The sequence below is a fragment of the Penicillium canescens genome (genome assembly GCF_028828765.1).
Source record: "Penicillium canescens strain IBT 15451 chromosome Unknown utg000004l_segment0_segment0, whole genome shotgun sequence".
NCBI lineage: Eukaryota > Fungi > Ascomycota > Eurotiomycetes > Eurotiales > Aspergillaceae > Penicillium > Penicillium canescens.
In genome coordinates this window covers 515,055-540,728 of record NW_026703966.1, presented here as the reverse complement: position 1 = coordinate 540,728, position 25,674 = coordinate 515,055, and the positions used below count along the sequence as shown (strand labels likewise).

The following is a 25,674-nucleotide window of genomic DNA, read 5'->3' as shown; positions in this document are numbered from 1 at the left end:
ATGTCCAATTGGCAGGGTCAACTCACCGACGATGCGGATTCCTCCTACATTGGTACTACCTTCCAGTCCAATGATGCCGATGCCGTAGACGTCACCTTTTCTGACTATGAATCTGAGTACGTCCCATCAGAAACAAGTTCGGACCGGGCATTCATTGCTCCGGACACCGACACGCTCTCATATGTATCCGACAAACCCTCGGAAGAAGGAAATGTTTGTTGTGGCTTACAGGTGCGTAATGTGGAAGACATAAAAGATAAAACGATTCACTAACGACCGGTAGCCATCTTCTCCGGGGATGAAAAAGCCGGTCAAAACAATCTCAAAGAGAACAATATGCTGTAATGGCCAGCAAGAAACTCAGTATTTAGTACTCTGGTACTCTTGGGAAAAGGAGGAAGTTTTTGAATGATCAGTGTGTCAACAGGCATGAAAGAGCATCATCCCGCTTCTGGGGTTAATGCTGACACGCGGCGAGTAGTGTCCATTGAGGTGCCAATTGCGGTCTTCTGATAGAGACGTAGGTAGTTTAATGTCGAACGCAGTTTACACGAATGAAACCTAGCAATCTGGGTTTACATTAAACTTATGTTCTCTCGTGTAACCCAGAGATAGCAGTCCCACTCACCGCTCGTACGTCATGAATTGGCCTGAATTATCGCGGGGACGTCTTGACATGGCATTAATTATTGTTATAGCTCGGGAACGATTGATTCGCACTTTATGAGGGGCACAGGGGAATTGTTTCTACAGCGTGGGGAAGAGGACCATGATGTTTAGTGGTGCTACAGCCGTTTATCGGAAGTTTTGCGCCTGGTCAGTCTTATTTTCCGACGCAGTATTTACTGACCAACAAAAAAGGCAGCAGCGACTATGTTTCAAAGACTAGATTATTTTATAATTAACACGCCGCAGGTAAGCTTAAGAACTTAATGAGGAGCAGCAACAGCAATCTTCCCGATAGAAATGCTCCTGGGCCGATCATGAATCGCCAATGGCTTGAGCAGAACCATGCTCAAAAACAGGCCCGGGAGAGCAGCCTTCCCAGTCCTTGCAAATTCCAAGAATACCAAGGCGAAGATTTTCAAAGGCTTGCTCGAAGTAGACCAACAAGGCTTCCTGGTTGGCGTATCGATGTTTTAAAATCTCTTTCTCCTGGGACAAATGGATATTAGTTGCACGAAGCGCCTTGTTTTCCGTTTCGAGTCTCTGGCTATGAGCTTTCTTTGCGGAATAACAATCCCAAAGCGTCGAATATAATCCCAATATCTGAGTCGACGGCTGCGGAAGGTCGGGATGGACCTGTTCTAGTCCCTTTAGGCCTACAGGCAGTGGTTCACAGGGATCATCATGAGCCTTCGGATGGGGCTCCTGGGCCAATATATCTTCGGCCCACTATCAGAAATGAATTAGCAGGAGCTTGCGGAATGTTACAGTATACTTACTAGCAATTTTTCTGCCAGCTCGTTGGAAGGATGAATGGAAAAACCGTCTTCGTGTTCGTGTGGAGGACACACTGTGTTTTGAGAGTGCCTAGTCCTTGCATTCGGCTCACAGTCGGGGCTGTCCATAGTTTTTAAAATCGTAGCAGAGTTGTTGCCGCCCAAATTTCGGTTCTATGCAGACACCTTTATACCACTACCTTTTAGTTTGGGGTGGGTACCCTGCTTGTCTAGATTTCGGGTTGCCCTTTCAATGAGTTGCGGGACAGGCGATACATGCGGGCGATGATTTTTACTTCATCTACTTCAAGAGTAATCCCAATGCTGCTGTGTTATTGGTACCGTCCTCACACGGCGGGCCCACCTTGGACATGCACAATACGTACCGGATTGGCCATTTCCCATCAGTAAAGTCGCCTTGGCTCATCGATGAAATGGATTCAGCGCTAGCGATAAATTGACTAAATGTACTGTCACAATTCTGTATGTATATTTCATACTCCGTTTCATAAGTTTATTCAACCATCCTAGAGAATAGAGTTAAGGGAACGAGGCTGCGCATTGTTATATCTGGTGTCCTGTGAGACAAGTTACAGCCCGCTTAGTTGTTTTGCCGCATCTCTCTGAAAGACGGTTCAGGACAAATATTATGTACAGTATGGGATCCCCTGGCTTGCGAATAATCGTATGAAAGTTAGTTCTTTTGTGGAACTTTTTATCCTGTTGAAGGGCATCAGTATGCGTTGCTAATGATACGGTATGTACTAGAATCTATTTTACACAAAATATCAAGAACAAGGTACTTCACTGCCATTGTGTTGTACATGTACAGTGTATATGGAGAGAGCGAGAGACGATCACGCTATTTCCTGACCAGAACGCATTACATATGACCCGAACGTGACAAGTCCCGACCTCCGCGCGGTCTTCTTCCCAGCAAATTTGAGGCAGCACACCCGGAGATGGCACAGACAATTTGCGGAAGGCGGTGCGGAAGGTGGCGCGGAAGGTGATGCGGAAGATGTGCGGAGGGCGGTGCGGAGAGCGGTGCGGAAGATGGTGCGGAGGGCGGTGCGGAGGGTAGAGCATGCGAGATTTAATTCCATCTTCTCTAGTTTCTAGCCTTATAAAATCCTTCGGACCTCGTTCTATTTGCTTTCGTTTTTTTGTTTTCTTTTCCTAGAGTCAACACACCATGCGGTCCGAACGCCTCAGATTCATGCGAATATCTTGCAACTTGTGCCGACAACAGAGAAGGAAGTGTGACCTTCAGACTCGTCAAGAAAACGGGGGAAATAAATGCTCGGGATGTGCCCAACGAGATGATCGATACACCATGCGGTCCAAAATCCCCAGAATCAACCGGAAATCTTGCAACCTGTGCCGACGACAGAAAAGGAAGTGTGACCTTCAGTCTCGTCTAGAGAACGGGGTAGAAAGATGCTCCAGATGTGCCGAGCGAGATCATGAATGCCACTTTGGCAGCTCGGATGACACCTACGGAAACGAGCGCAAGTCCTTGCAGCGCTGTAGCTCGAAATCAGAGCCACTGGAAGAACCAGGTGTCGTAGAAGGTTGCGATTCTCTTCCGTCATTGTCGCCAGAAGTCACTGCCGCTACAATTTTGTTCGACGAAAGTCCCAGCTCGAAGTTCTCGGGTAGCTTCCTCGAACCCTGCTCTGAACATTCATTGTTCCTCCAACGTGTCTTTGGCAATCATCGCCCACAGAATTCGCACACCACCCCTCTTGCTGAGTCAAGCTCAGACTCAAGCAGCTCAGAATCACAGAACACTGAAAAGGCGACGACGGCTGTGGCGCACGAGTTCATTCGCCATGATACTAGGTCCGGTGCTTTTCGCTCAGCGAGAAGCCACTTCTTTCAATTGTTGTTGGATGAGATAGCTCATCCTGGCGCAACTTTCCCTTCGCATCTAGTTGACTTATGCGGCGACACGAGCGCTTATGTCGAGTCGCTCCATGCTTACTTTGATTTCCCGGGCCTTTACCGACCTTTTGTTCCAGAGCATGCGTTTTGGCTGGACTTTTACGCAGACCGCTGCAGTCCCGCCCTTCTTTCAGCTATCGCCTGTTGCGGTATATCTTACACAAAAGCGGCAGACAAATGGAAGAAGCAGCAGCGCCTTGCCATCGCGTGCATGAAGCATCTCATGAAGACTGAAGCCGTCCAAACCGGCTCAATAGTTCGTCTCGATGATCTTGAGGCGATTGCCCTGTTGATTGATTTTAAGTTCGATCGAGCTCACAAGCCCCCAACAACCATATGGAAGCGATTTATGTCACATGACGCCCTAGTCCTGATGAGCCTGCAGTCTCGGAATCGCGCACCAAGGAAGTTGGATCCTTCGGCAGCCTTAGCACATGTTGACGAGCGCTTTACGCTTCTATATTGGGACGTGTTTGGCCGTGATGCTTTCCGTTGCCTCAATCAGAAGAGCACGTCTCTCATACTAGACCACAATCCTGGTTCAACGGAGGATTTTCTGCGACATGAAGCGGGAAGTTATCTCGATGCCATACTCAGCTTGTCCATCGTTGCGCGTCAGATAGCCAAAAAGCTGTGTAATACCACAGTGAAAGCCACAGGTATCGCGTACGGTGATATTCGTTCGCTCTACGAACTGCTTCGCCACTGGCGCAAGAATATCTTGCCCCCCAAGTTGCAACAGCCAATAGATCGGCAGAGCGAGGTCGCCGAGAAAGCCCGTGTTGCTATGACATCTACTCCTATTGCAGCAAGGGAAGCCCGTCTCCAGCGTGCGGTTTTGTGGGCGCTGGAGATCAAATGTTATTTGCAAATCGAAGAATGTGTTGCATGGTACGGCTTAAGAGAGGGCGTATTGGTCCATACAGACGCAATTGCTCTCTGTACGGAGCACAAGAGTTTAAAGGTTGCTCTAGAAGCGGTGGATTTGGCAAGAGCGATCAAGGAAAACCACCCCTGCGATGCGGATTTGGACGGAAAACCATTGGTTGATCTCGCACCGTCTATACTGCGAGATAGTTGTGCTGAAGTATGTCTCTGGATTTGTTCGCGTGGCAAGAGACCTTCGGGACTACTTGAAGACCAAACTCGGGTCAATCATTCAAGACCTCTCGGTGAACAGTGTCTCCAAACTCCTGAACAAATCCATACGAGAGGCAGACGGGCAGACTATGCCAAAATTGCTAAGTCGCTTCGGGACGCAGTGGCCGCAGCTCTATCTCACAGGGACACTGAGCAGATGGTTATACGGCTCGATGACCAGATCGCCTCTTTGGAGGCAGACTAGATCTAGCTTTACGGGTGCAGTTGAATAGGGCTTGAACAAGGTAGTTTTCATTACAAACATAAATCTACTATAGTAAAAAGAACAAAGCAGAGAGCACGTGCCCTGTAGCTTCGAATTGACTAGCACAACTCCACTACGAGTGGTGGTAGGGATAAAGAAACGTATTCCTAGGGCATATCCCAGACATCCACTCTTTCCCGGTCCGATATACCCCGTAGCTCAGGCCGTACACGTCATGAAACTTGAGCAGCTCCTCTTTTCGTTTTGGACTTATATTGAAGGTGAGGTACACCACAAGCCAGGCGTTAATCATGCATGCACCCAAATCGGGTTGTTTGATCGCCAGGGGTAAAAGAAAACGGACCTCGGATGTAAGCAGAAATACCCCCGAGTGGGCCCTGTCGATCGCCCGTGGGGCGTGCATTACAAGCAATTCTACGAATGAACCATTTCCAATCACACTAGCAGGTTGAAAACTGGGAGCTTCCTGCCGCCGAAAAATGAGCATACAACTCATTAATTCTTTTTCGCTGGCTGTCCTAGTTCAGCGGAGCTTTACTACGCCCCTTTCTTGCCTTCTGCCATGCCAGAGGGCAAAGCCACTCAATCGGTAGTGGCTCCCGCCATAGCCGTCCCAATCACACTGGCAAGGGCACCTTCCCAACCAGTTTCACCCTCTCCCCCTGGCGTCAATAGTCCACTTCGTGCCTCAACCCAGAGAAAAACGCGGCAACGTGTGGTATGATTTTGTCGTTTTTGTTGAGGGTGTAGGAGTAATGCTGACCTTTGAGCTCGTTATTCACAGGCACTTGCTTCCCTCGGCCCGGAAAACCGTCCGCATGAAAACACCCAAGAAGATTATTCCGACCTTGTCCATGCCGACTGCAAGTACATATTTGAAAAGGCCGACAGAGATCGTCGGCAGCTCACGGCGCAACTTGAAAAGGCGTCGAATGCTGCGCGCAAGTGCAACACAGAAAAGGTGCGATCCAATGCACAACTCCGAAAGCTCACGTCAGAGCTGAACGAGTCGAAACAAAAGAACATCGATTTGGAACAACGCCTTAAGGAGTCGACTGTGGACCATCAGATCTATCTTCTACGGGAAGAACATAAGAGAATATTAGAAGACTTGCGCAAGGTCTCTTCGTCCGTGTCAAGAACAATCGATTCAAAGAGAGATGAAACCCAAAGCATATACCTGAGCGGCGTTAAGCCTTCTTCCGATGTTGCTCAAAGCTCTTGGACACAGGCCGAGCAGTTAATGCTGCACGAAAATCAGGTCGTTCCAAACGAAATGGCACCAATACCCTCTACTTCCAATTGTTTGATGGGGCTGCCGCCTTTGTACACGTATAATACAATGCCAGGAGAAGTGATCAAATAATACTTATCGAGTTGATTCTCTTCTCGATAAAAATTGGATTCCAAAAGCCTTTTACCCCCTCTGGCTTGCACTTTGTCGGGTCAAATGTGTACGGGCCAATCGACACGCTGTATTACTATACCCTATCTCTGCCAACTGGTTAAGACTAAAGTAACAAACCCTTTAGTAACACACAACATGCAATTTAAACAATGAAGGTTGATCCGTTATCCCGACTTTTGCCAAGACGGGGAAATAATGCGATGTCCGGATTAGGTATCCACCGTTGTGTAGATCACCTGGTCTAGGCTGCTCGAAAGCTGCCTCCAATCAATGACTAGTTTGCCTTAAGATTGAGATCCACTGATGATCCAAAATCATGGTTGGGGATTTGCCGACGTCTCCACTGATTCCCCCTGCGTGTGATTCACCCTTTGCATGTCAGCCTCATTCTTAAACTAACGGCACACCTACAGATCGCCACTTGAAAGGGGATGAAGTTTCGTCTGGAATACTACAAGTTAAAAGGTCCCATCCTGTGATATACTTTCCCGCGGCGTGGGGAGTGCAACCATGTGGATGAAGTTATGGTTCGCTAAGCGAGAGCTGCGGTTCAAGCTGTACCCTGATTTGCTACGAAATATGGGCTGAAACCGTATCGAGGACCCAGATGTTAATTCCAAATACTGTCGGGCCACCCTTCACAAGTCTTGTGTCGGGATGATCTTGTGCGAATCGCACGATGCTGCTATGACCAAAACGGTATCGCGGTTCACCTAGATGGAGTACCCGGGGCTTCCGAGTCCAATGGCAAGACCAGCGGGAGGGCCACCCTTCCATGACACTGACCCAATATGAGGTACGACAGGCGAGAAAAAGCAACGTCATAGTAGGCCTATTGCCATGATTAAGTCAGTCTTCGAGCAAACCATATTCTCACTATACTCAATGGCGCACTATAGACGAAAAGTGTAGACAGTCGAACTTTCCGCCCAGAAACTGAGTCTCGGTGGAATTACGTGGTGGCTGATAGCCCACAGGCTCTCGAATGTACAATGTACGAAGACCTCGATTAACTTGATTTGGCCTGACTGTCGTAGAACCGTGGAGCCGTTTGGCAAGTGTTAATATGATGAATTGGAAGATTGATGAGTGGATCTCAAAGAGGCCCATGCTTGACCGGTCCCACCGTTGCTGATCCTCTGCCGCATCGCCCCGCACGCACAGGACGTAGCCAGGCGCTTGCTATAAAATTTAGAATTATTTCTTCTGCCGCCAACCAGTAATAATTAATCATCAAAGAAAATTAGGCGAAAGAAGGATCGACACAACCGCTGAAACGGACATTTTCCGCGCTTGAGTGTCCAGCGGTACTACCTTCCCTTTGGTGCTACACCCGAGGGTCGGTCAGGGAGAAATGTCTGTTTGTATGTATGGCATCCCTCGGTCGGCGCACCTATGAGCCGAAATAATCAGCGAAAGAAAAAGAAAAGAAGCTAGGACTAAATCCAAATCAAGCAGGGCGGATGAAACATAGAGTGGATCGAGATCATGACATCCGAGTCATGTATTGATCTGCGTTAAAAGTGGAAAATAACCAGGCCGGTCAGTAGCCGTAGCTCATAGCTTGCCCCCATTTGTTCCTGGCCTGACATGTTGCGCCGCAGTGAGAAGAGGGGAACACAGATTATTTGCCTTGATTCGCGAGGGGTGGTTATGCGAAAACTCAAGCCTCAATATCAATGGCGGCATACCTGACTCTCCAATGGGTATTAGACAAACTTGACGAGGCTTTTGCTGCATTTCCTGATTCGGTGATCGTAGTTGCTGATGTGCCCGTTCATGATGGGTCGGAAATACAGGATACACTTACCACAAGAACCGTTGGCCCCCATCGGATATACCGTGTTTCTCTTGCAGTAGGGCGAAGCTTATTTATAACGGTGGCTTGGCGGTTCTATGTGGGGACAATACAAAACCTCCTTGGTAAGTCCGGTACTGTAATACCGATGGGATTTTGGGAGGAATGCTGCATGCTACTGTTATAAAGAAATCCATAAGAATTTTATAATGTTCTTTGATATTATAGCTCAGTGATAATCTAGCTTATTTCGTTTTCTGTATGTCGCGGAGGACGAGAGGATACTTGGTGGGAGGGGCGGGGTGGGGACAGTAGCGCATATTCTCCCATCAAAGATCGACTACGTTGTTTCCAAAACAGACAAAAGACCGGACCATATTTGCAATTCCGCTCGAGTGCGGGCTTTTCATAACATAATACTATAATACTGGTAGCTAAGGGCATATCCCACCACCTAGAGGGCATCATTATTCTCTTCCCAACATCGTATCACTCGATTACCTATAGCCTTCAACACTTGGTACACTTCGGGGTCTCATTATGGGAGACGCTTAGATTTTCGTCCAACAACCCCATCTTTGCCTTTGTTTCCTTCCAACGCTGCGATAGCCTCTCGGAGTTCGGCAATGTCTGCCTGCACTATGGCCAAGGCTTCTTGGATAGCCGGCATCTCATCATATTTTTGAGCCACCGTCTCCAAACTCTTCTGCGCATTTTCGTTCCACCCGTCCTGCCTGTAGAACTGGTCCTTCAGGTCACTGTAAGATCGAATCAGTATACCAGTTCGTATCAAGAAGCGATGACTCATTATAATATATTTCAGGACTCTGTCCATACTCACCTCACCTGGGCATCTAACCTAAAAGCCATGTCAGCCCGAGAATGAGTTTGATCAGAGGTCAATAATTTGGCTTACTCGGTGTAAACGGTACAAAACCACCCATGGAGCTCGGGGGGCACATCTTGAGCAGATTCACCGCTGTGTGTGCCCGGAGCGCAGTATCCGCCGTCTAATACATCCGTATTGCCATTATCCGTCTGTACATAACCCTCATCCACATAAGTCTGATCATCATCGTACTCGCAATCTTCATCTTGCTCAGCGGCCGGCGAGTCGGCGGTGCTCGAAATGTCAAATGGCTTGGTGTCTCGCATTTTGAGCCATTGAGCTGCATACCCCAGTGAACAATCATCCGCTTCGTTATGCGCCATAATGAATTAAGCGAGGCGAGCGTACCGAATGTTACAAAGATTGAAGTTGGACAAGTCATTTCCTCCCAGGGAGGAAAGGATAGAATATATACCCAAAGGAGTGGGGACCAAGCGCGAGCCTAGCTCTTCTTTTGTCCTCTGGTAGTTCGAGCAGCGCGGTAGGGGACTAATTCCGCAATAGCCGCACATAAAGCCGCACAACGCGCATGGCATTGATAATTCACCTACTGACTGATGGAGCTCTGAGCAAGTCTTTAACCTCCAGAATGATAGGACAGAAACCCCTACGAGCACAAATTCACATACACTTTATTGCGCCTCACGACGAGGGTTTAGGTCTACATGCCCTCTATCCAAGACTTCCGGTAAATATTCCTCGGGCCCGCCGAAAGATACTCCAGGGGAAAGGCATCTTCTACCTACGTTTCAGACATCTGCGGGCCATGTCTGCCAATCGATCTTAGAGGAGTATAGCAGTAGGAGCGGAGATACATCGCTATTTGGCATTTACTCCCCTGCTCGGGTGACCGGCTAAGGGAATGTTGACGAAATGATTAATTTCACTGCAGCACCTCTAGGATGACATGGTTATCTGCTTGTACATCAAAGCGGATAGAGAAGACCTGGCTATCACACAAATGCATGCTACTAGTAAAACCTAAGAGCCAGTGGTGCAAGACTGTGTAAATTGGTGAAGTTGCGTGTTGACTGAGTTGAATCATTGCTCTTCTACCTCGGTCAATTGCTGAATCGGCGAGAGACGAAATCTACTGCTTATTTAATTGCTGGTTTAATCATTGTCCTTTAATTGAATATTCATTTAATAACTCCGTTTGTGACCCCTGCAACTGGACTCCGCAAAATAACGCGCTATAAATTCCCCACCTAGCCCTCTCAAACTGACTGGGGCTAGATAGCTGGTGTGGGGCAGCGTTTTATTATCATGTAGCTAATACGGCCATCGGCTCTAAAAAAGACAAAAAAAATTTTTCGCTTGGATTAAATCGCCTTCTGCCCACCTTTTCTAGGTGAACTTTTTATTCACCAGCAGACCGTGTCGAGTTATTGCGCTTTCCACCTACCATTCTTGAGGATCTACCTTCCAGTGTCAATGGTGATGGCGCATGTCTGTACAGTGACAAAAGGTCCATACATACCATGGTCTCCCGAAGAAGAGGAAAACCTTCCGAAATGGGTGCCGCGCTATCAGCGTCAGGGCCTTCCCTGGAAGGAAATAGAGCAAGAGTACGTTCGACAATTCAAGATCCCACGATCAGCACACTCGATACGAGGGAAATTGGATCAACTGCAGAAGGGACACCGCCGGCAACGCCCCATTTCAAAGAGGGCAGCTAAGCTACACCAGATAGCCGCACGTCAGACACGCCAGACACGCCATCGGCAGCAGACGATATGGGCGGTGCTCCCTGCGTCTCCCCCGCCGCTTCAACTAAGGGAACCCAACCCTCAAGCTCGTCGAATCTTACGTCAGATGCGGCAGCTTGAGACTGCTCGGCGCCATACATCAGCAGACAGCTCGACCGATGAGGGTGGTCGCCAACATCTCCCTTTACGGGTCAGCAAAAATCCGGGTGAGTGATCCAACCTTGCCTACTTTACACAGCTATAGTCTATGCGAATTAGTACTGATAGATCCATTGGCCAAGAATCAGAGCCCTTCTGCCCGCAACCCGGCCAGTCGTCCTATGAGTCACAAAACTTTTGGCAGATCTATAGGCATATCACCGGAGCAGATGGTTGCAGGGGGTAAAAGTCAGAGCATGGGATCCCTTTACCACAATACTGTGGCGGATTACGGGACCTAGTATGAAAACGGTCTAAGCTTCCTGCTTTGCCGTTAGGCATGTAGGTGGTTGCAACAATATCTCTCTACATAAACTATACCGATATGCCAATATACATAATAACAATCTTACTCCCTCCCACTGCTACACCCATTTGTCAATTGAGTGTGCTACTGGAGTGAAGGGGATCAACACCTTAGTCTATGTGTCACTCTGATCGTTGGTTTGCACTCGTGTCGTGGGAAGGATATGAGCCTATATGGGGCTTTCTTCTTGAAGTTTGATGTCTAAGAATCCATGTGACTGGAGGAATCCTCACATCGCAGGGCTGCCTTCATACTCTATATTTTAAATCGGGGCATTTCCGCTCTTGGCTGAAGCTGAGTTGATGGGCCTAGCTGGCAATATATATTCTCGGTATATGTGTTCCCCGAGTTTAAGATACCGGGGCCTTAAAATTCTAATCCTCCTAGCCGAAAGATATTAGGAGTTGAGGGAGGACAAAATAAGAGGGAAACCTTAAGCGAGCGCGAACGAGGCACGAGTTGGTGCCAATATTCAATATACGCCATAGATTGCATTTGGAAGATCTATATGACGTAAGAGCTGTGGGAAAAACTACGCTCTTGGGAGGGATGAAACCTGGTTTGGTCGACTAATAGCTGACCATCTGTCACGGGCATCACCGAAATCTCATACACACAAATGCTGAGCGAGTGGAGTTCCTTACATGTGTTCACGAAATATGAGGCCCAAGTTGATCACGCACTTCATGGAGCAATGCAGATCACTAGAGGCATATAACGGCTCTGTCCGATGCTTACAGTATCGCAAATCAGAGCTTTGACCATTTTAAGTTGGAAGTACGGACTAGGCCATTATTCATGTTTATTTACTGTTCTGAACAGTTCAGGCAGGAGAAGCATAATTCCGTTACCTGCTTCAGCAGCTGATATACAGTTGAACAGTTCGGAGCAAGCCAGGGACGGTGACCAACCGTCGTTTCAGTGCTTCTTCCGGTCTGCTTTCTCAGCCTATCGGCCTTGTCTTTACCTTCCGGATTGCTGTGGGGCTCCTCCTACCCTACCAGTTTTTCGTCCCACGTCTGGTTTCAGGGCCGCGCCGCCCGTATCAGTTGTACCTTAGGCGTAAGTTTACTAGTACCGACGATCACAAGACGGTTCACGGGTAGCGTCAGTGCTTTAACCCTGAGGGGTGGTGCGTGGAGACATGGATTTGGGGTGGATTCTGGACTCCGACAGAACTCCTGACTCGATTAAGGAAAGAAAAGCTACCCTCAAAGCGGATCCATCCTAGCCTTCCGTGTTCCCCGTTCAAATCATACTACAGAAATGAAGCCGAAGCACCGATAACAAGATCTTGAGATATCCAGATGACATTCCTTTACAAGGTATAGTGAGTCCAGTCACTAGATACAGGAGCTTCGGTCTACCCATGCTAGTCTCAGAAATACGTTCATGATCAGCAAGAGATAAAGGTAGACATGACTTCATCGCCTCCTACATGAGAAACGACACTGTAGTAGGATATGACTCTGGCGGATGAATCTCTCGGCCTTCGTCTCGAACTAAGAAGGGTCATTTCTGGGCCAGAGGGAATTAAAATTCTAGGTATATAAGGCCTCGATAGCAACGGGCGGGAAAAGATACGATCGGGTAATGATACATCTGCGGTACCCATCACCTGAATTACTGAGCTATGAGACCAGAAATCTGCGTCCACACGCGACCGAAGCAGTCTCTGGCGGCGAGGTAGAAGCGGTACTCAAAGTAGATTAACCGCGAGATTATCGCAGATTATGTTTGGGAACCAAGTAGTCATGTCATAAAGCCATATTTGCGAACGAAGAAGCGTGTTTATCTCTAGGCAGAGGAAGAATAGGCCGACTGTACGGTGAATCGGCGAGGCGTACAAGTTGAAGACGAGTTCACTTTTGGATTATGCATTGGTCGTCTGGGTATGCCAGAAGCAAATTCTTTGGAAAATTGGTCAGTGCGATTAATACTGTGATTAACTTGAAGGTAGGCAGTCAGCCTAGCCTAGCCACCACGCCTGTGAGTAAATCATCGGTTGATCACCTTCTTAGGATCGGACGAAAATATTGTGCCCCTCGTGATTATTTGAGTTCGCAATCCCCTGCTATATTTACTTCTTGTGGCCAGACGGCTTTTTCCCCACCTACCAGCTCCTCACTTCTCCTTCCTCCATATTATGAACCCTACAAATTGGGATGCACCTTCTATCTCGCGGGCTATACAAAGCCCGTTACACGGAGAGCCAAGATCCGGTGTATCTTACCACTGCGCTCTTCCTGATCGGATAGAACAGCGGAAAGCCCCAATTCCCGCCCACTACTTGCAATGCCATGGTACCCCAGGTCAGGCTTCTAATACCCAGAAGCGGCACCAAGCTCCACGCTCGAGGCCTGGATCATGGACACCGGGAGAGTTCCAGAAACTCATCAATCTTCGAAGCAAGGGCTGCACATGGACGGACATAAGTGAGGAGCTTCCTGGAAGATCACATCTTGCCTGTCGCCTTCGGTGGCAAAAGCACCAGAGGATGGATAGGCTGGAAAAAGTAGCGAGATTTGATAACAGGTATTTGGTCCACAGTCAACCGGAATCCCCCATCACTCACTATAGCATGGATAGCAGGTACAAGTCTGACAGGTGGCTGATGGCTCCTAAGCAGTATATTCCTTCACAACAAGCAACTGAAAGCATTCAGTGGCGGGAGACGAGACAAGAAATCACTGGGCGAGCTACAGGCACCAGCTGTGCCAATACTGCGGCTGAAATGAACATCGTTGGTTCCACTAGACCACAAATCATCCCAACGCGTACAGCCTCTCTCCCACGAATTGCTGAAAGTCGCGAGCCACAAATAAAGCAAAACACAAGATTGCCACCAATCCGCACAATCTTCGGTGATCTACTTAATGGTCGGAAATCTAGCCAGGGACAGCCCTGACTCATCAATGGAGTGCAAAACAAACGGCTTTCCATCGAACAGGAAATGTTGTTAGCAACGTTAGGCTTGCGAGGTGTCATGGCGGATGGAGAAGAGAAGGCAAGTACCGTCGCCTAGGGGCCAGTGGCGAATCTCTTAGCTAACATCTACTATGTCTTGCCTAGAGCCCGAGTGGACAAGCTACCTCGTGTTAAGTTATTTGTAGAGAAGGCGTTTGATTTATTCAATATACTCAATTTATAGGGCTCCAGCTAACGGTCCTACAAAAGCCATTCAATTAATGTGTCATTAATTGACACCTTTTCATATGCTTCTCCTTTGTGCTTTCTTTTTTCAATAAGCCGTTATACCCTGGAGGACTCCATTGCCGATGGGTTGAAAATTGTTCGAGGAGGCTGTGAACTGATTGATTCTTATGCATTATTAGCAAACAGGACCGAAGTGGAAATGCAACACTTAGCTTACCAATCTCACGTCTTCAGCGTCCTCAGATACGAAGTTGATTAACGTGTTGACCAATTCATGATTCCCAAATAGATCATCGATCCACCTATCGACATTTCTCCAGTCCCAAAATCTCCTAGGTCCCCTCAGATGTTTGTGTCTCTTTAGTACAAGGGCAATTTTGGACTCAATAGCATAGCATGACCGATCGAATCCTCTTCTTTCGAGTAAACAACGGACAGATTTAGGTCGAACACCTCGAGACGTGAAGTAGACAGCGATTGTTACCTCCTCGTTTGACCATGGGTTGCCTGGAGCCATCGTGAGAAAATTTAAATGTGCCTAATTTGAGCCACAAAGAACAGACAAATATTCTCCTGCTACATGGGTACAGCTTAGCTTTAGGGGGATGTGAAGGCTGATACACTGACAAATATTAGGCCGCACACTGCCGGTAGACCTGCAAAAAGCTCTGAGTTGGGATTCGGAAGTTGCCTACTTTAAGGTTATTTTATGGTCAGAGGAGGGATTGAGACAACAACTGGAGTAAAACAAGTAGCTGAGGCTCAGTGCCATCACTATTGTGAGGACATGCGATTTGTGTGTATAATATCTGGCGCCTCTAATTTTCTTTCTACCCCAGCCTCTATTGGTGATTTGACATAGAAAGCCTGTATATGCCCCCTGAGCTTTTCTTGTGAAAGATCTGCTCTGGCTTGTCTATTTGCATTGCCCTTTCCGGCCTGGCGCCAGTTTGAGTGCAGAAAATTTATGAAGCAAGCCGCATCAAGCTCAGGCCCGCAGTATTGTGACGTCGTCTGTGTTATGCCGCCATATAGCATAGTAAACATGCACAGTACCGTTCAATAGTCAAATCTTCGAATTCGACTCCACGGGGCAAGATACTGAACTATACTCAAGCATTTTTCTGTTGCCCTTCGGCTTGCTCAATATGTTATCTGCGCTACTGTACAGCGATTTTCGAAAACAGTTTACCCCTCAAGACACTCACACTTTGTTTGTCGGCCCGTACCCGAAACAAGTTGAACACTTATTGGGACCAGTGGTAAGATATTGTCCACTTATAGATCAGTTTCATTTACGAGCTAGCTGGATCTTGCCTAGTGTTGTCCCGGGTACGGGCCGAGAAACGAAGTGTGGGTGTCTGAGGGGTAAACTGTTTTCGAATGTTGCTGTAAAGCCCTGGTGACGCACTAGGAAATAGTTACTTCCCGTGTAACGGCCAAGCCGATTTCGACAATGGTTGTACTCGGCGGTAGTCGACGCGCTCAGCAGTGCGTCATCCTTACTGCGAGGCTCTGGAGCGGGAAGGAAGGGTAAGCCAGACGACGCATCGCGTGTCAAGACGGTGGGCGCTGTCTTCGAAGTCCCGCGCAATACGAGCAGCGAGCACCAATGGCAACTAAGCCACGACAAGCCTCGGCAAGGCTCCAAATTCGTTTACGAAGTAGTACACCCTGAATGTAAATATATGCATGGATGTGGATAAATGCTGTAGGCTACAAATGGCTTTGCGGGGGTTGGGGTAAATGGACTCTATTACTACGACTGCAAGGTGAGCAGCGAGTGACTGGCTATTCTGGTCATCTCCGATACTAGATATAAATTTCAAAAGGACTTTGTAAATAGTCTAACATAAGATATCGAAGATAGATCTTAGCTTCCCCAGAACAATCGTGGTCTGTGTACTAGTCTCCAGCACCACGAAGAGGTGTCTATCTTTTCGCCAGAGGGAGCAAACGCTTTAAGGCCACGCGGAGGCACTACAATACCGGACTTTCTCAAGGTCGGGTAGGGGAGCGAACGCTATCAGGCCACGCGGGGGCACTACAATACAAGGCTTTCTCAAGGCCAGGTAGGGGAGCAAACGCTATCAGGCCACGCGGAGGCACTACAATACCGGACTTTCTCAAGGTCGGGTAGGGGAGCAAACGCTATCAGGCCACGCGGAGGCACTACAATACCGGACTTTCTCAAGGTCGGGTAGGGGAGCGAACGCTATCAGGCCACGCGGGGGCACTACAATACAAGGCTTTCTCAAGGCCAGGTAGGGGAGCAAACGCTATCAGGCCACGCGGAGGCACTACAATACCGGACTTTCTCAAGGTCGGGTAGGGGAGCGAACGCTATCAGGCCACGCGGGGGCACTACAATACAAGGCTTTCTCAAGGCCAGGTAGGGGAGCGAACGCTATCAGGCCACGCGGAGGCACTACAATACCGGACTTTCTCAAGGTCGGGTAGGGGAGCAAACGCTATCAGGCCACGCGGAGGCACTACAATACCGGACTTTCTCAAGGTCGGGTAGGGGAGCGAACGCTATCAGGCCACGCGGGGGCACTACAATACAAGGCTTTCTCAAGGCCAGGTAGGGGAGCAAACGCTATCAGGCCACGCGGAGGCACTACAATACCGGACTTTCTCAAGGTCGGGTAGGGGAGCGAACGCTATCAGGCCACGCGGGGGCACTACAATACAAGGCTTTCTCAAGGCCAGGTAGGGGAGCGAACGCTATCAGGCCACGCGGAGGCACTACAATACCGGACTTTCTCAAGGTCGGGTAGGGGAGCGAACGCTATCAGGCCACGCGGGGGCACTACAATACAAGGCTTTCTCAAGGCCAGGTAGGGGAGCGAACGCTATCAGGCCACGCGGAGGCACTACAATACCGGACTTTCTCAAGGTCGGGTAGGGGAGCGAACGCTATCAGGCCACGCGGAGGCACTACAATACCGGACTTTCTCAAGGTCGGGTAGGGGAGCAAACGCTATCAGGCCACGCGGAGGCACTACAATACAAGGCTTTCTCAAGGCCAGGTAGGGGAGAACAGAAAGTATTCTGGATTCTGGCCTCCTAAACCCTGGGTAGGGCTACTCTTTTATGTTGTACGTCAGTAGGGCAGCCGAGGGAGACCACTTGCGCGAGCCCAGCCTCTCGTCTGCCCTGATGGCTAATCCGGTCTCACCGCCTGACAGATCCGCGAAGAAAGATTAATTACTTTCAATATTTCGTGGTTGCTCCACGTCCACCAATCTGATGTTCCACCCATCTTGACCCAAGGCGAGTGATTCCTACGTTGAATCTAAGATGTGGTTTATTCACTCTGTCTTTCACCTAAATATCTACGAAATGCTGCGGCATAGAGACATAAATTGCCTCCTCGGTCTCTTAAATGGGGATGGCCGTTTAATTACTAAACAGCGAAAGACGTTTTCGCCCATAGTCAATGTAGATTAAAATCAGCGTATATATTTAATAGATGAATTAGCTGCTACCAATTCTTTGGGCCTTTATGGGTAATCCGAATTACTCAGCTGGAAGTCGGAAGTTCGAATTAATCAGTTCGAATTAATCAGTTCGAATTACTCCTTTCGAGTTACTCAGTCCCACGCACACCGGTTATGGTCACTCAATGGATGAAACCAAAGGCTAGGCGATCATTAACTTCAGCCGAGATCACAACGCGTACACGGCCTGTTCATTTCGAGCTATAAATCCAGGATGCAGCCTTGAATTTATCTATCTACGAAAGAGTTCGAAGCCACAGCCCCCTCATCCGTTTTAGCGAGCTTGCAGAACTTGCTAAACTATCACGTTAAATTGTCTTTTCACACGTCATGCCAAAAATGCCCACGGCCTCCCGGACCCGGACCGGAACCGCTGCCCCAAAGACACGGGTCGGAGCGCCTACTGTTCAGCCCGGTCAACCTTTTCCCCAGCGTGCCAACAGACCCCCTCGACCTTCAAATCAGGGAACACAACAAAGACCACCAGTATGCTATTGTCATCTTCGAATGTAAAGTCGAAATCGCGCTAACCTTGGCCTCGACATTGCTAGGCGCTCCCCGCGCACGGCCCGGAAAGACATCCGCAGGGCGAAGAGTCTGACATTGTGCACGCCAATTGCAACGCCATTTTCAAGAAGGCCGACCAAGATCGTCGAAAGCTCACATCGCAACTAAAAGAGGCCGCAGATACTGCGCGGAGGTGGAACTTTGAAAAAGCGCAACTACAAGGCAAGGTCCGAAAGCTCCTGTCGGAGCTCAATGAGTCCAAGCAGAAGACACAAGAACTGGAAAAGCGCTTGGACGACGCGACCCTGGACAGCACAAACTACGTTTCGCGGAAAGAACATGAGAAGATTTTGAAGGAGTTGTTTGATGCCTCCTCGTCCGTGACCAAAATGGTTGAAGCGGGAATAAATGCGTCTCAAAACGCATACATAAGCACATTCCTATCAGATTCCGATGTGGCTCAAGGGTCCTGGCTGGACCAGTCCAAGCAATTCGATATGCTCGACAACCCAGTTGTTCCGGATGTTAATGCGTCGACATTTTCTATGCCTGATCCGCCAGCACTTCCAGGCTTTGACGATTATGTAGAAATGCCCTGATACAGTCTCCAAGATAGATCTTTTGTCGTTAGCTCCCGCGAAATCAAACCCGGTTTCAGTCCATCTCCCCTGGTGCGTGGTTACTAGTGATGGGTGTTAGACCCAAAATCCTTGCCATACAGAGTTGTCGATAACTACGACCGTGAAATAGCCAGATTGAATAACTCTGTGCGAGTCGTACAGGGAGGATATATAGCTAAATATACGCGCGATTTATCAACCGCATGTTCCTTATCACGAGAAGAATGACTCTCCCTGTCTCCGGGAATAGTACTAAGGGGGGCCGATGGAAACCGCCCTTGGTTTTGAAGGTTTAGCTCGGTCAGGGCGTTCCTGATTATTCCCATCCATATCGCATTCCTCGGGTGATTCTACAAGTCATACACCGTGCGGTAGCTGACGCGCGAGGGGAGAGTTGAATTGGTGGGGTTATGGATCGGGCCGGCTCGACGAAAGCAGCGTAGACTCGAATATCGTCGGGCGCCCGTCGCCAAGCCAAAAATTGGTCGCGCCGGGAGGCTATACTCACACAAGCCGAAACCAACAAAGAGGGAGCTGGCCAAGATCCCTCTTTGACCCATTATCTACTTTGCAGTGTATAGGGTAGCGGGGTCAACGACGCACACAGGACGCGTTTCGTTCTTTCCATACTCAAATCAGACAGTGTGGCAAAGGAAAACCAAATTGCGTTGATATTTTGCCATTCATCATTGGCCTTTACTCATCCCAGAACGAAATCTACCGTAGCAGTTTTTTGTAAGGCTCAGTTGAATAGCTGCTATGTTCTGGCAAACAACAACAATTTAAGCACCCTCAGCCTGCAGGTATAAACGCTCAACGTGTTCTCACCTGAATTCAGAGCCTTGCACGATTATATTCAACAACCATCAGTGAATTTAAGGAGATATATGGTGGAAAACGGAATGTATTTAGGGCGGACTGATTTCAATGAACAAATCGCTAAACCCTCTGTTGTGAAATCTAGGCAATGAGTGTTCAATTCTCTTTTGGTGACATCCTGTTTTTCTGGTACCAATTGCTCATTGGTTAATTCAATTGTGCTGAATTCAAGCAACAAAAGTAAAATCTTCATTATAAGCTGTACAGTATGGATGGATGGATGATATCATTTACCCTGACCTCTCGCTTTTGGCGATATACAGGATACAACAACTATATATATCCTTGTATGTACACGTGTAATGTCCCACTTCCTGAAAACGAACTTGGAGCCTCGTCAAGGCCTATCATGGCCCAGGTGCCGTTTAAGTTATTAGGCTGCCCTCATGGCGCGCGACTTTTGAATCTTTGTGACGCCTCAGCGAAGTCTAGTACGGCTTTGACCGTCCTAGCCCGCGACACGATGTCTGGCTTACCTCTCCTACCTTCGGTTGAGCCTCCCAGCAGACTCGACACGTCGTTGAACGCGTCCCCAGCTTCACGTCTTAGCTCCCTTCGGATTTCCCTCAAGTTTGGACAGTCCACCAGCACGTGGGTGACTGTTTCTTGCGCGCCGCACACACACTGATCATTGTCGCGGAAGCCGAAGGTCTTGGCATAGGTGGATAGCCAATTGTGGCCCGTGCGTAGCTGTGTCAACAGGTACGCCCGGCCCCTGGGCAAATTCCCATACAGCTTCCTGGTGTAGGTCGCCGGTAGAGTGCTATCGATTTTTCGCAGGTGACCGCCTTTGGTTGATGCTTTCCATTCCCGCTCCCAATGAGCGCGGATCTTGTCCCGGATAAGTGCTCTCTTCCTTGTCAGCAAAGGGCGGAATGGGTGTGTTTTGCCCGGGCTTGCCGCGTCTTTGGCCAACCGATCTGCTGCGTCGTTCCCTGGATCGTCGCAGTGTCCGGGTATCCATTGGAGGCGGAGCGCGATTCCCTTTGCTTGAACCTCTGCGGCCGCCTGGAGGATCGCGTGGATGATGCGTTGTCCTGACTTATTTCCTGGGTTTTCGATCGCCTGCAACGCTGACTTGCTGTCGCAGAGGATCGTTGCCGTTGTTGTTCCATTTTGTTCCGTTCTAAGCCGTTGATGGCTAATCTTGAACACTGTACTGACAGCGTAGAATATACCTATCAGCTCAGCTACGTGAACCGACCATCGGTCCATCGGTCCCACCTGGACCTGCTGGGACTCGATGACTCCTAGGTTGTTGTCGAGTGCAACGACTGCAGCGCCTAGGTGGCCTTCACGTCCCGAGGCATCCGAGTAGACCACAATGGCGGATGTGGACCGCACCATGTCCGCTTGTTCTCTTGCCGTCTCTCGGTCTGACCCGAACTCAATATCCGTGAAAGACTCGGCTCGCCACGGTGGCAGTGGTCGTGGATCGATCGTCTCTACTTCATCTAATCTTTCTAGGTTCATAGTCTTCAGGGCTTCCGCCAGTGGGAACCGAGCGTACGACCCGATGTTGTTCCTACGTTTCTGGGCTCGCCGGAGTGTATCCCAAATCGGATGGTCGCGCGGCAGGGTGTGAAGGCTTGCGATGGTGTTCTGCGCTCGGTGGCGCAGTCGGAGATGTGTTGGCAAAATATGTGCTTCCACTTCCAGAGTCGTGGTGGCCACTGTCCTGAAAGCTGATAGGATGCGTATCAATGTGGTTCTCTGGACTGTATTCAAGTGTCGTAGGTGGGTCTTGTCTCGCAAAGGGTCGTGCCAGACCGTCGACGCGTAGTCCATGACCGGCGTCACGCAGGCTTGGTAGAGCTGTCGCATCTGTTCAGGGCGTAGATGCCGCAGCCCGCCCAAAGCAATGCTGACCTTGATTGCACGTTTGATCGCTTGCTGGACATGTTCCTTCCAGCGAAGCTCCTGGTCGAACACCACGCCCAGCAGTTTGGCTGTGGGTGACGGTTCGACTGTCTTCCCGTTCATAACCACTTGACCCTGAAGCTGTTCGCGTCTTTTCCTGGTGATGTGAATCAGTTCGGTTTTCTCGGCTGCAAAGCAAGACCCCGTTCGACGGGCCCATGCCTCAATACGGGGAATGTCTTCCGATTGGATCTTGGCTAGGTTCTCTTCGGCCGAGTGGCCTACTCGCCAGCGGAAGTAGTCATCGATGAAGGCGGATGCTCCGCCGTGAGCGTTGACAGGCTGGTCGACTAGGTCGGAGTTGAAGAATGCAAACAAGATGGGGGAGAGAGGCGAGCCCTGTGCTAGTCCCGCGTTCGCCAGTGGCGTGGTCTCGGTGCGGAAGTCATCAAATCCTATGCTAGCGTGGCGATCGCTCATGAAGCTCGCGATCCATTTTCTCGCCGTGGTTGGGATTCTTCTTGCCCGTAGACAGGCGTCTAGGCTCACTTTGTTGACCCCATTGAACGCCCCTTTCAAGTCAAACGCCACCAGCGTCACGACTTTGTGTGTGTACCACGCCCGGTCTATCGCATTGGAGAGGACCAAAAGGGCCTGTTCGGTGGTTCTGCCTGGTCGTCCTCCAAACTGGGTGTCCGGTAGCAGACCGTGTTTTTCGGCGAGATACGACAGTCGTCGCGCCATCACCGCTTCGAGAAGTTTGCCTAGCGTGTTAAGCAGTGAGATTGGGCGATAGGCCCCAGGGACCGAGTAGTCTGGTTTCTTGGGTTTCCGTAGCACCACAATTTTCGCGCTCCGCCATCGCTTTGGGTGGTATCCTAGGCTAACCGACGCGGTGAAAATACCCGTGATATAGACCTTGAGGTGCATCCATAGCTGTTTCCACGCCAGTGTCGGCAAGCCGTCTTCACCAGGTGCGGTAGATCCTTTTGCGGCCTTGAGAGATCGCTGAATCTCAAGCTCGGTGATAGGTTGCCACGGGAGTTCTAGGGGTGTCTGGGTGGGGGGATCCTCGTGAGGTTCGTCCATCTGTGGGAAGAACGCGTCTAGGAAGGCCTGCGCTTTGTCCTCGTTCTGTATGAGCTCGTTGGTGTCGACGTGTAGTGCCGGCACACATCCCCAGGCCTCTCGTGGTTTCATATAGGTGGCTGCTTTCCAGAGCTTCCCTTCTCCGGCTTCGTCAAGGAACTGTTTCCAATGTGACGCCTTCACCTTCTCAATAGTCCGGGTCCATAATCGTCGTTTGTGCTGCATCTCTTGAAAGAGGGTCATGGAGCGGGCGTCGTGTCGCCCGAGCTCCGCACAGCTCTCTTGCCACGTCCGGCGTAGCTGGTTGACCTCGGTCTGTTGTATTTTGAGGGCTGGGGTGAACCAGCGTTTAGAGTATGGTGTTGGTCGTAGGTCAGGAGTGTATCTATCCACCGCTGTAGCAGTCACCTCTGTGAGCTTTTCTACTATCTCATCTAGCGCCGGCCTCGTTTTCACCTCCTTCCATGGGCCCAGTTGTTGACGTACGTCTTGGGCGATCTTGCACCAGTCCGCCCGGTCGTAGGCTTTCTTTGCCTTAGCAACGGGTTGCCGCTGAGATCTTAAGTCCCATTCAGAGTACGTTGCGCGGTGGTCTGACCCATAGTTTTCGTGGTAGAGATGGCATTTGACGAGCAGGTCCGGGCGGTTCGTTACCGTCTGGTCGATAGTGGTGCTCTTCCCTGGGTCGTTGAAGGGCCAAAATGTCGCTGTCCCCCGTGGTAGGCAGCTATGTAGGCCATGTGTTTGAAAGAAGTTGATCAGTTCGCTTGCGTCTTCGGTGAATCGCGGTTGGATATGGTTTCCGCCCCACATCGGGTGATGGCGGTTGAAATCACCAGACAAGGTGACGCTTGTTGTTTTTTGACTGTCTTGGGTGTTGGCTGTGAGTGTGTTCTGGATTGCCGTGAGTACTGGTTCTGCCGACGCCTCGCTCGGCGTGAATAGTGGAACGCATGAGAGGTAAATCGAAAAGATGAGAAATTGAGAGTCGGCTGTCCAGATCTTGATTGCTGTGACGTCCGGGTGGTCGCAGGCGATCTGTCGGTGGGAAGAGGTTGAGACTTTTCGGTTGACGTAGATTAGACTGCGAAACCGACCTGCGTCAGTCTCGGTAGTCGGTCGGTACAGCCGCCAGGCGCTGTGGTTGACGTGTGTTTGATAGGCACTGATGGATGGTTCTTGAATCAGGAGTATATCCAGATCCTGGCTGCGGTGGTCGTTGATGAGCGCTTCCATCCTAGGTCCCGATTTCATGATGTTCAACTGGAGTATGCGTAGGTTTGTCTCTAACATTGGGTGTTAGAGATTGCTGGTGTTAGGCACTGGCGGTCACTAGTTGGGTGTTCACCACCGCAGTCGAGGCAGCGGGCTCTCACGCCCGGGGGCACCGTTCCCGCTCGTGTTGGCCAGCGCAATGTCCACATCGAGGCGTTTCCTTGCATGACCACGCGAAGTGCCCGAAACGTTGACACCGGAAGCATCTCTTTCTTTTCAGTTCGCAGCGTTCCACGCTGCCAATGAATCTCCTACTAACGAGGAAGCCCTTGTCTAGCAAAAGGTCGGCCCCTTCCGCGGTGTCGAACCAGATGCCGAGGGAGGCAAACTTCCCTAGCGCCTTGTCTTTCTTCTTAAGCCAAGCCACCTCCTCGATCCGGAGTCCTGGCTCGTTTAGGTCATTCTCTTTCATGATTTTCTCGATCGCCTGTGCGTTCGCGTTTTCTAGATCAAAGTCCTCTGTCGGGGTCCGGTGTACCACGACGCCAAACCTCGCCTTGACTAGTTTTGTGTTGTTTCCTAGCTCGTGCAGCCATTCCATGTTGTTGCGGGCCGCTTCTGCCGACGCTGTGTCCTTAAACCGAATGACATATCCAGTTTTAGTGGTGCCAACCCCGGCTACCTGGGCGTCTTGTGTGGACGCTGTGTTCGACAACGCCGTTCGGATATAGGTGTTTGCGGTCTCTGTTGGGAGATATCGCCCAAAGGTGTTTTGGTCATTCTTGTCGTTGTCTCTTGGATCCACAAAGGACCGCTGAGTACTGATTCGGACGCAGTTTCGATCCTTGTCTGTGCGTTGGGGGGTTGGTTGGAGAGGCGGGTGGCTTGCTGCCACTGCGGCCCACGATTTTGCCCCGGGTGTGGTTGGGAGTGTATCAATTTGTGCCCGCAGGGCTCGGACTTCTTCGTGGAGTTTCTCATTCTGTGTTTGGAGGACGTTCTGGTCGTGCTTTACTTCAAGCAGTTCGTTTTTGGTAGATTGGATAAGCTCGGTTTGGTAGGCGATTATTTCTTTCAAGCCGTCAATCATCCGCCAGATCTCCCGAGTCGTGACGCGTCCACTGTTGTCTCCGGAGTTCGTGCTCTCGGTGATTGAGCGAGATACGTTAGAGTGGCCATCGCTGAGCCGAGCCTGTCTTCTGGTCCGAGGCGCGGCAGTCGAATCAAAGTTTTCCAACGCGTCGGTCGTTGCCGTTCCTCGCGTGGTAGTGCGAGGAGGTTCGGGAGCACCCGCATGTGGGTCCGCCATCCGTTTCGTTCGGTACACAACAATAATTTTTCTCCTAGGGGTACAGTAGTCCTAGGGGTGCTAGGGGTACAGTAGTCGGTTTTTTACAGTAATGTTCGAAATCAGCTATACCTCCCAAGCTGTACAGTAGTTTTCGAAATCAGTTTGACCTTACACTCTTTCGACTTGATTCCAGGATAATAATTCCGGGATGCGCTAATCCTGTTTAGTCTCACCGCTCCGCTAGTTGGGCAGAAAAGACGTGGTAATGACCATACAAAATTATTAGTGTAATGTAATGAACTTGTAATGGTACATCGAATCCCGTAGAATTGCTTGGTAGATCTGGCGATCGGGCAAGATCGCCTGCCCGCTCTTCGCTTTCCCACCAGTCCTAGTCCTAGATTGCCACTTTCCCGTCTTTCTTCCAGCATGCAGCGCAGACTTTCCTGTATCGCTGGAACGCCCGCCAGTTATAACACAGAAGGTTTTG

At 49.8% G+C, this 25,674-nt stretch overlaps 7 protein-coding genes across 7 annotated transcripts; 5 read left to right on the top strand and 2 right to left on the bottom strand.

The window, feature by feature from the left end:
- N7446_005582 (uncharacterized protein) lies at nt 1–345 on the top strand (the record flags this gene model as incomplete). Its single annotated transcript, XM_058514330.1, has 2 exons — nt 1–235; nt 284–345. 2 exons carry the CDS (start codon nt 1–3, stop codon nt 343–345), a joined length of 297 nt encoding a protein of 98 aa, XP_058371508.1.
- A 636-nt stretch (nt 346–981) lies between these two features.
- N7446_005581 (uncharacterized protein) lies at nt 982–1,571 on the bottom strand (the record flags this gene model as incomplete). The annotated part of the gene is made up of 2 exons (XM_058514329.1): nt 982–1,395; nt 1,446–1,571. 2 exons carry the CDS (start codon nt 1,569–1,571, stop codon nt 982–984), a joined length of 540 nt encoding a protein of 179 aa, XP_058371507.1.
- Nucleotides 1,572–2,778: 1,207 nt separating this feature from the next.
- Nucleotides 2,779–4,734, top strand: N7446_005580 (Zn(II)2Cys6 transcription factor; the record flags this gene model as incomplete). The annotated part of the gene is made up of 1 exon (XM_058514328.1): nt 2,779–4,734. The coding sequence occupies one exon, from the start codon at nt 2,779–2,781 to the stop codon at nt 4,732–4,734; it is 1,956 nt and encodes a 651-aa protein (XP_058371506.1).
- Nucleotides 4,735–5,317: 583 nt separating this feature from the next.
- On the top strand, nt 5,318–6,121 carry N7446_005579 (uncharacterized protein; the record flags this gene model as incomplete). The annotated part of the gene is made up of 2 exons (XM_058514327.1): nt 5,318–5,473; nt 5,540–6,121. The coding sequence occupies 2 exons, from the start codon at nt 5,318–5,320 to the stop codon at nt 6,119–6,121; spliced, it is 738 nt and encodes a 245-aa protein (XP_058371505.1).
- Nucleotides 6,122–8,499: 2,378 nt separating this feature from the next.
- Nucleotides 8,500–9,173, bottom strand: N7446_005578 (uncharacterized protein; the record flags this gene model as incomplete). Its single annotated transcript, XM_058514326.1, has 3 exons — nt 8,500–8,719; nt 8,803–8,820; nt 8,878–9,173. The coding sequence occupies 3 exons, from the start codon at nt 9,171–9,173 to the stop codon at nt 8,500–8,502; spliced, it is 534 nt and encodes a 177-aa protein (XP_058371504.1).
- A 1,117-nt stretch (nt 9,174–10,290) lies between these two features.
- N7446_005577 (uncharacterized protein) lies at nt 10,291–10,999 on the top strand (the record flags this gene model as incomplete). The annotated part of the gene is made up of 2 exons (XM_058514325.1): nt 10,291–10,765; nt 10,827–10,999. 2 exons carry the CDS (start codon nt 10,291–10,293, stop codon nt 10,997–10,999), a joined length of 648 nt encoding a protein of 215 aa, XP_058371503.1.
- Nucleotides 11,000–18,062: 7,063 nt separating this feature from the next.
- Nucleotides 18,063–18,829, top strand: N7446_005576 (uncharacterized protein; the record flags this gene model as incomplete). Its single annotated transcript, XM_058514324.1, has 2 exons — nt 18,063–18,209; nt 18,275–18,829. The coding sequence occupies 2 exons, from the start codon at nt 18,063–18,065 to the stop codon at nt 18,827–18,829; spliced, it is 702 nt and encodes a 233-aa protein (XP_058371502.1).
- Between the last annotated feature and the right edge of the window lie 6,845 nt (nt 18,830–25,674).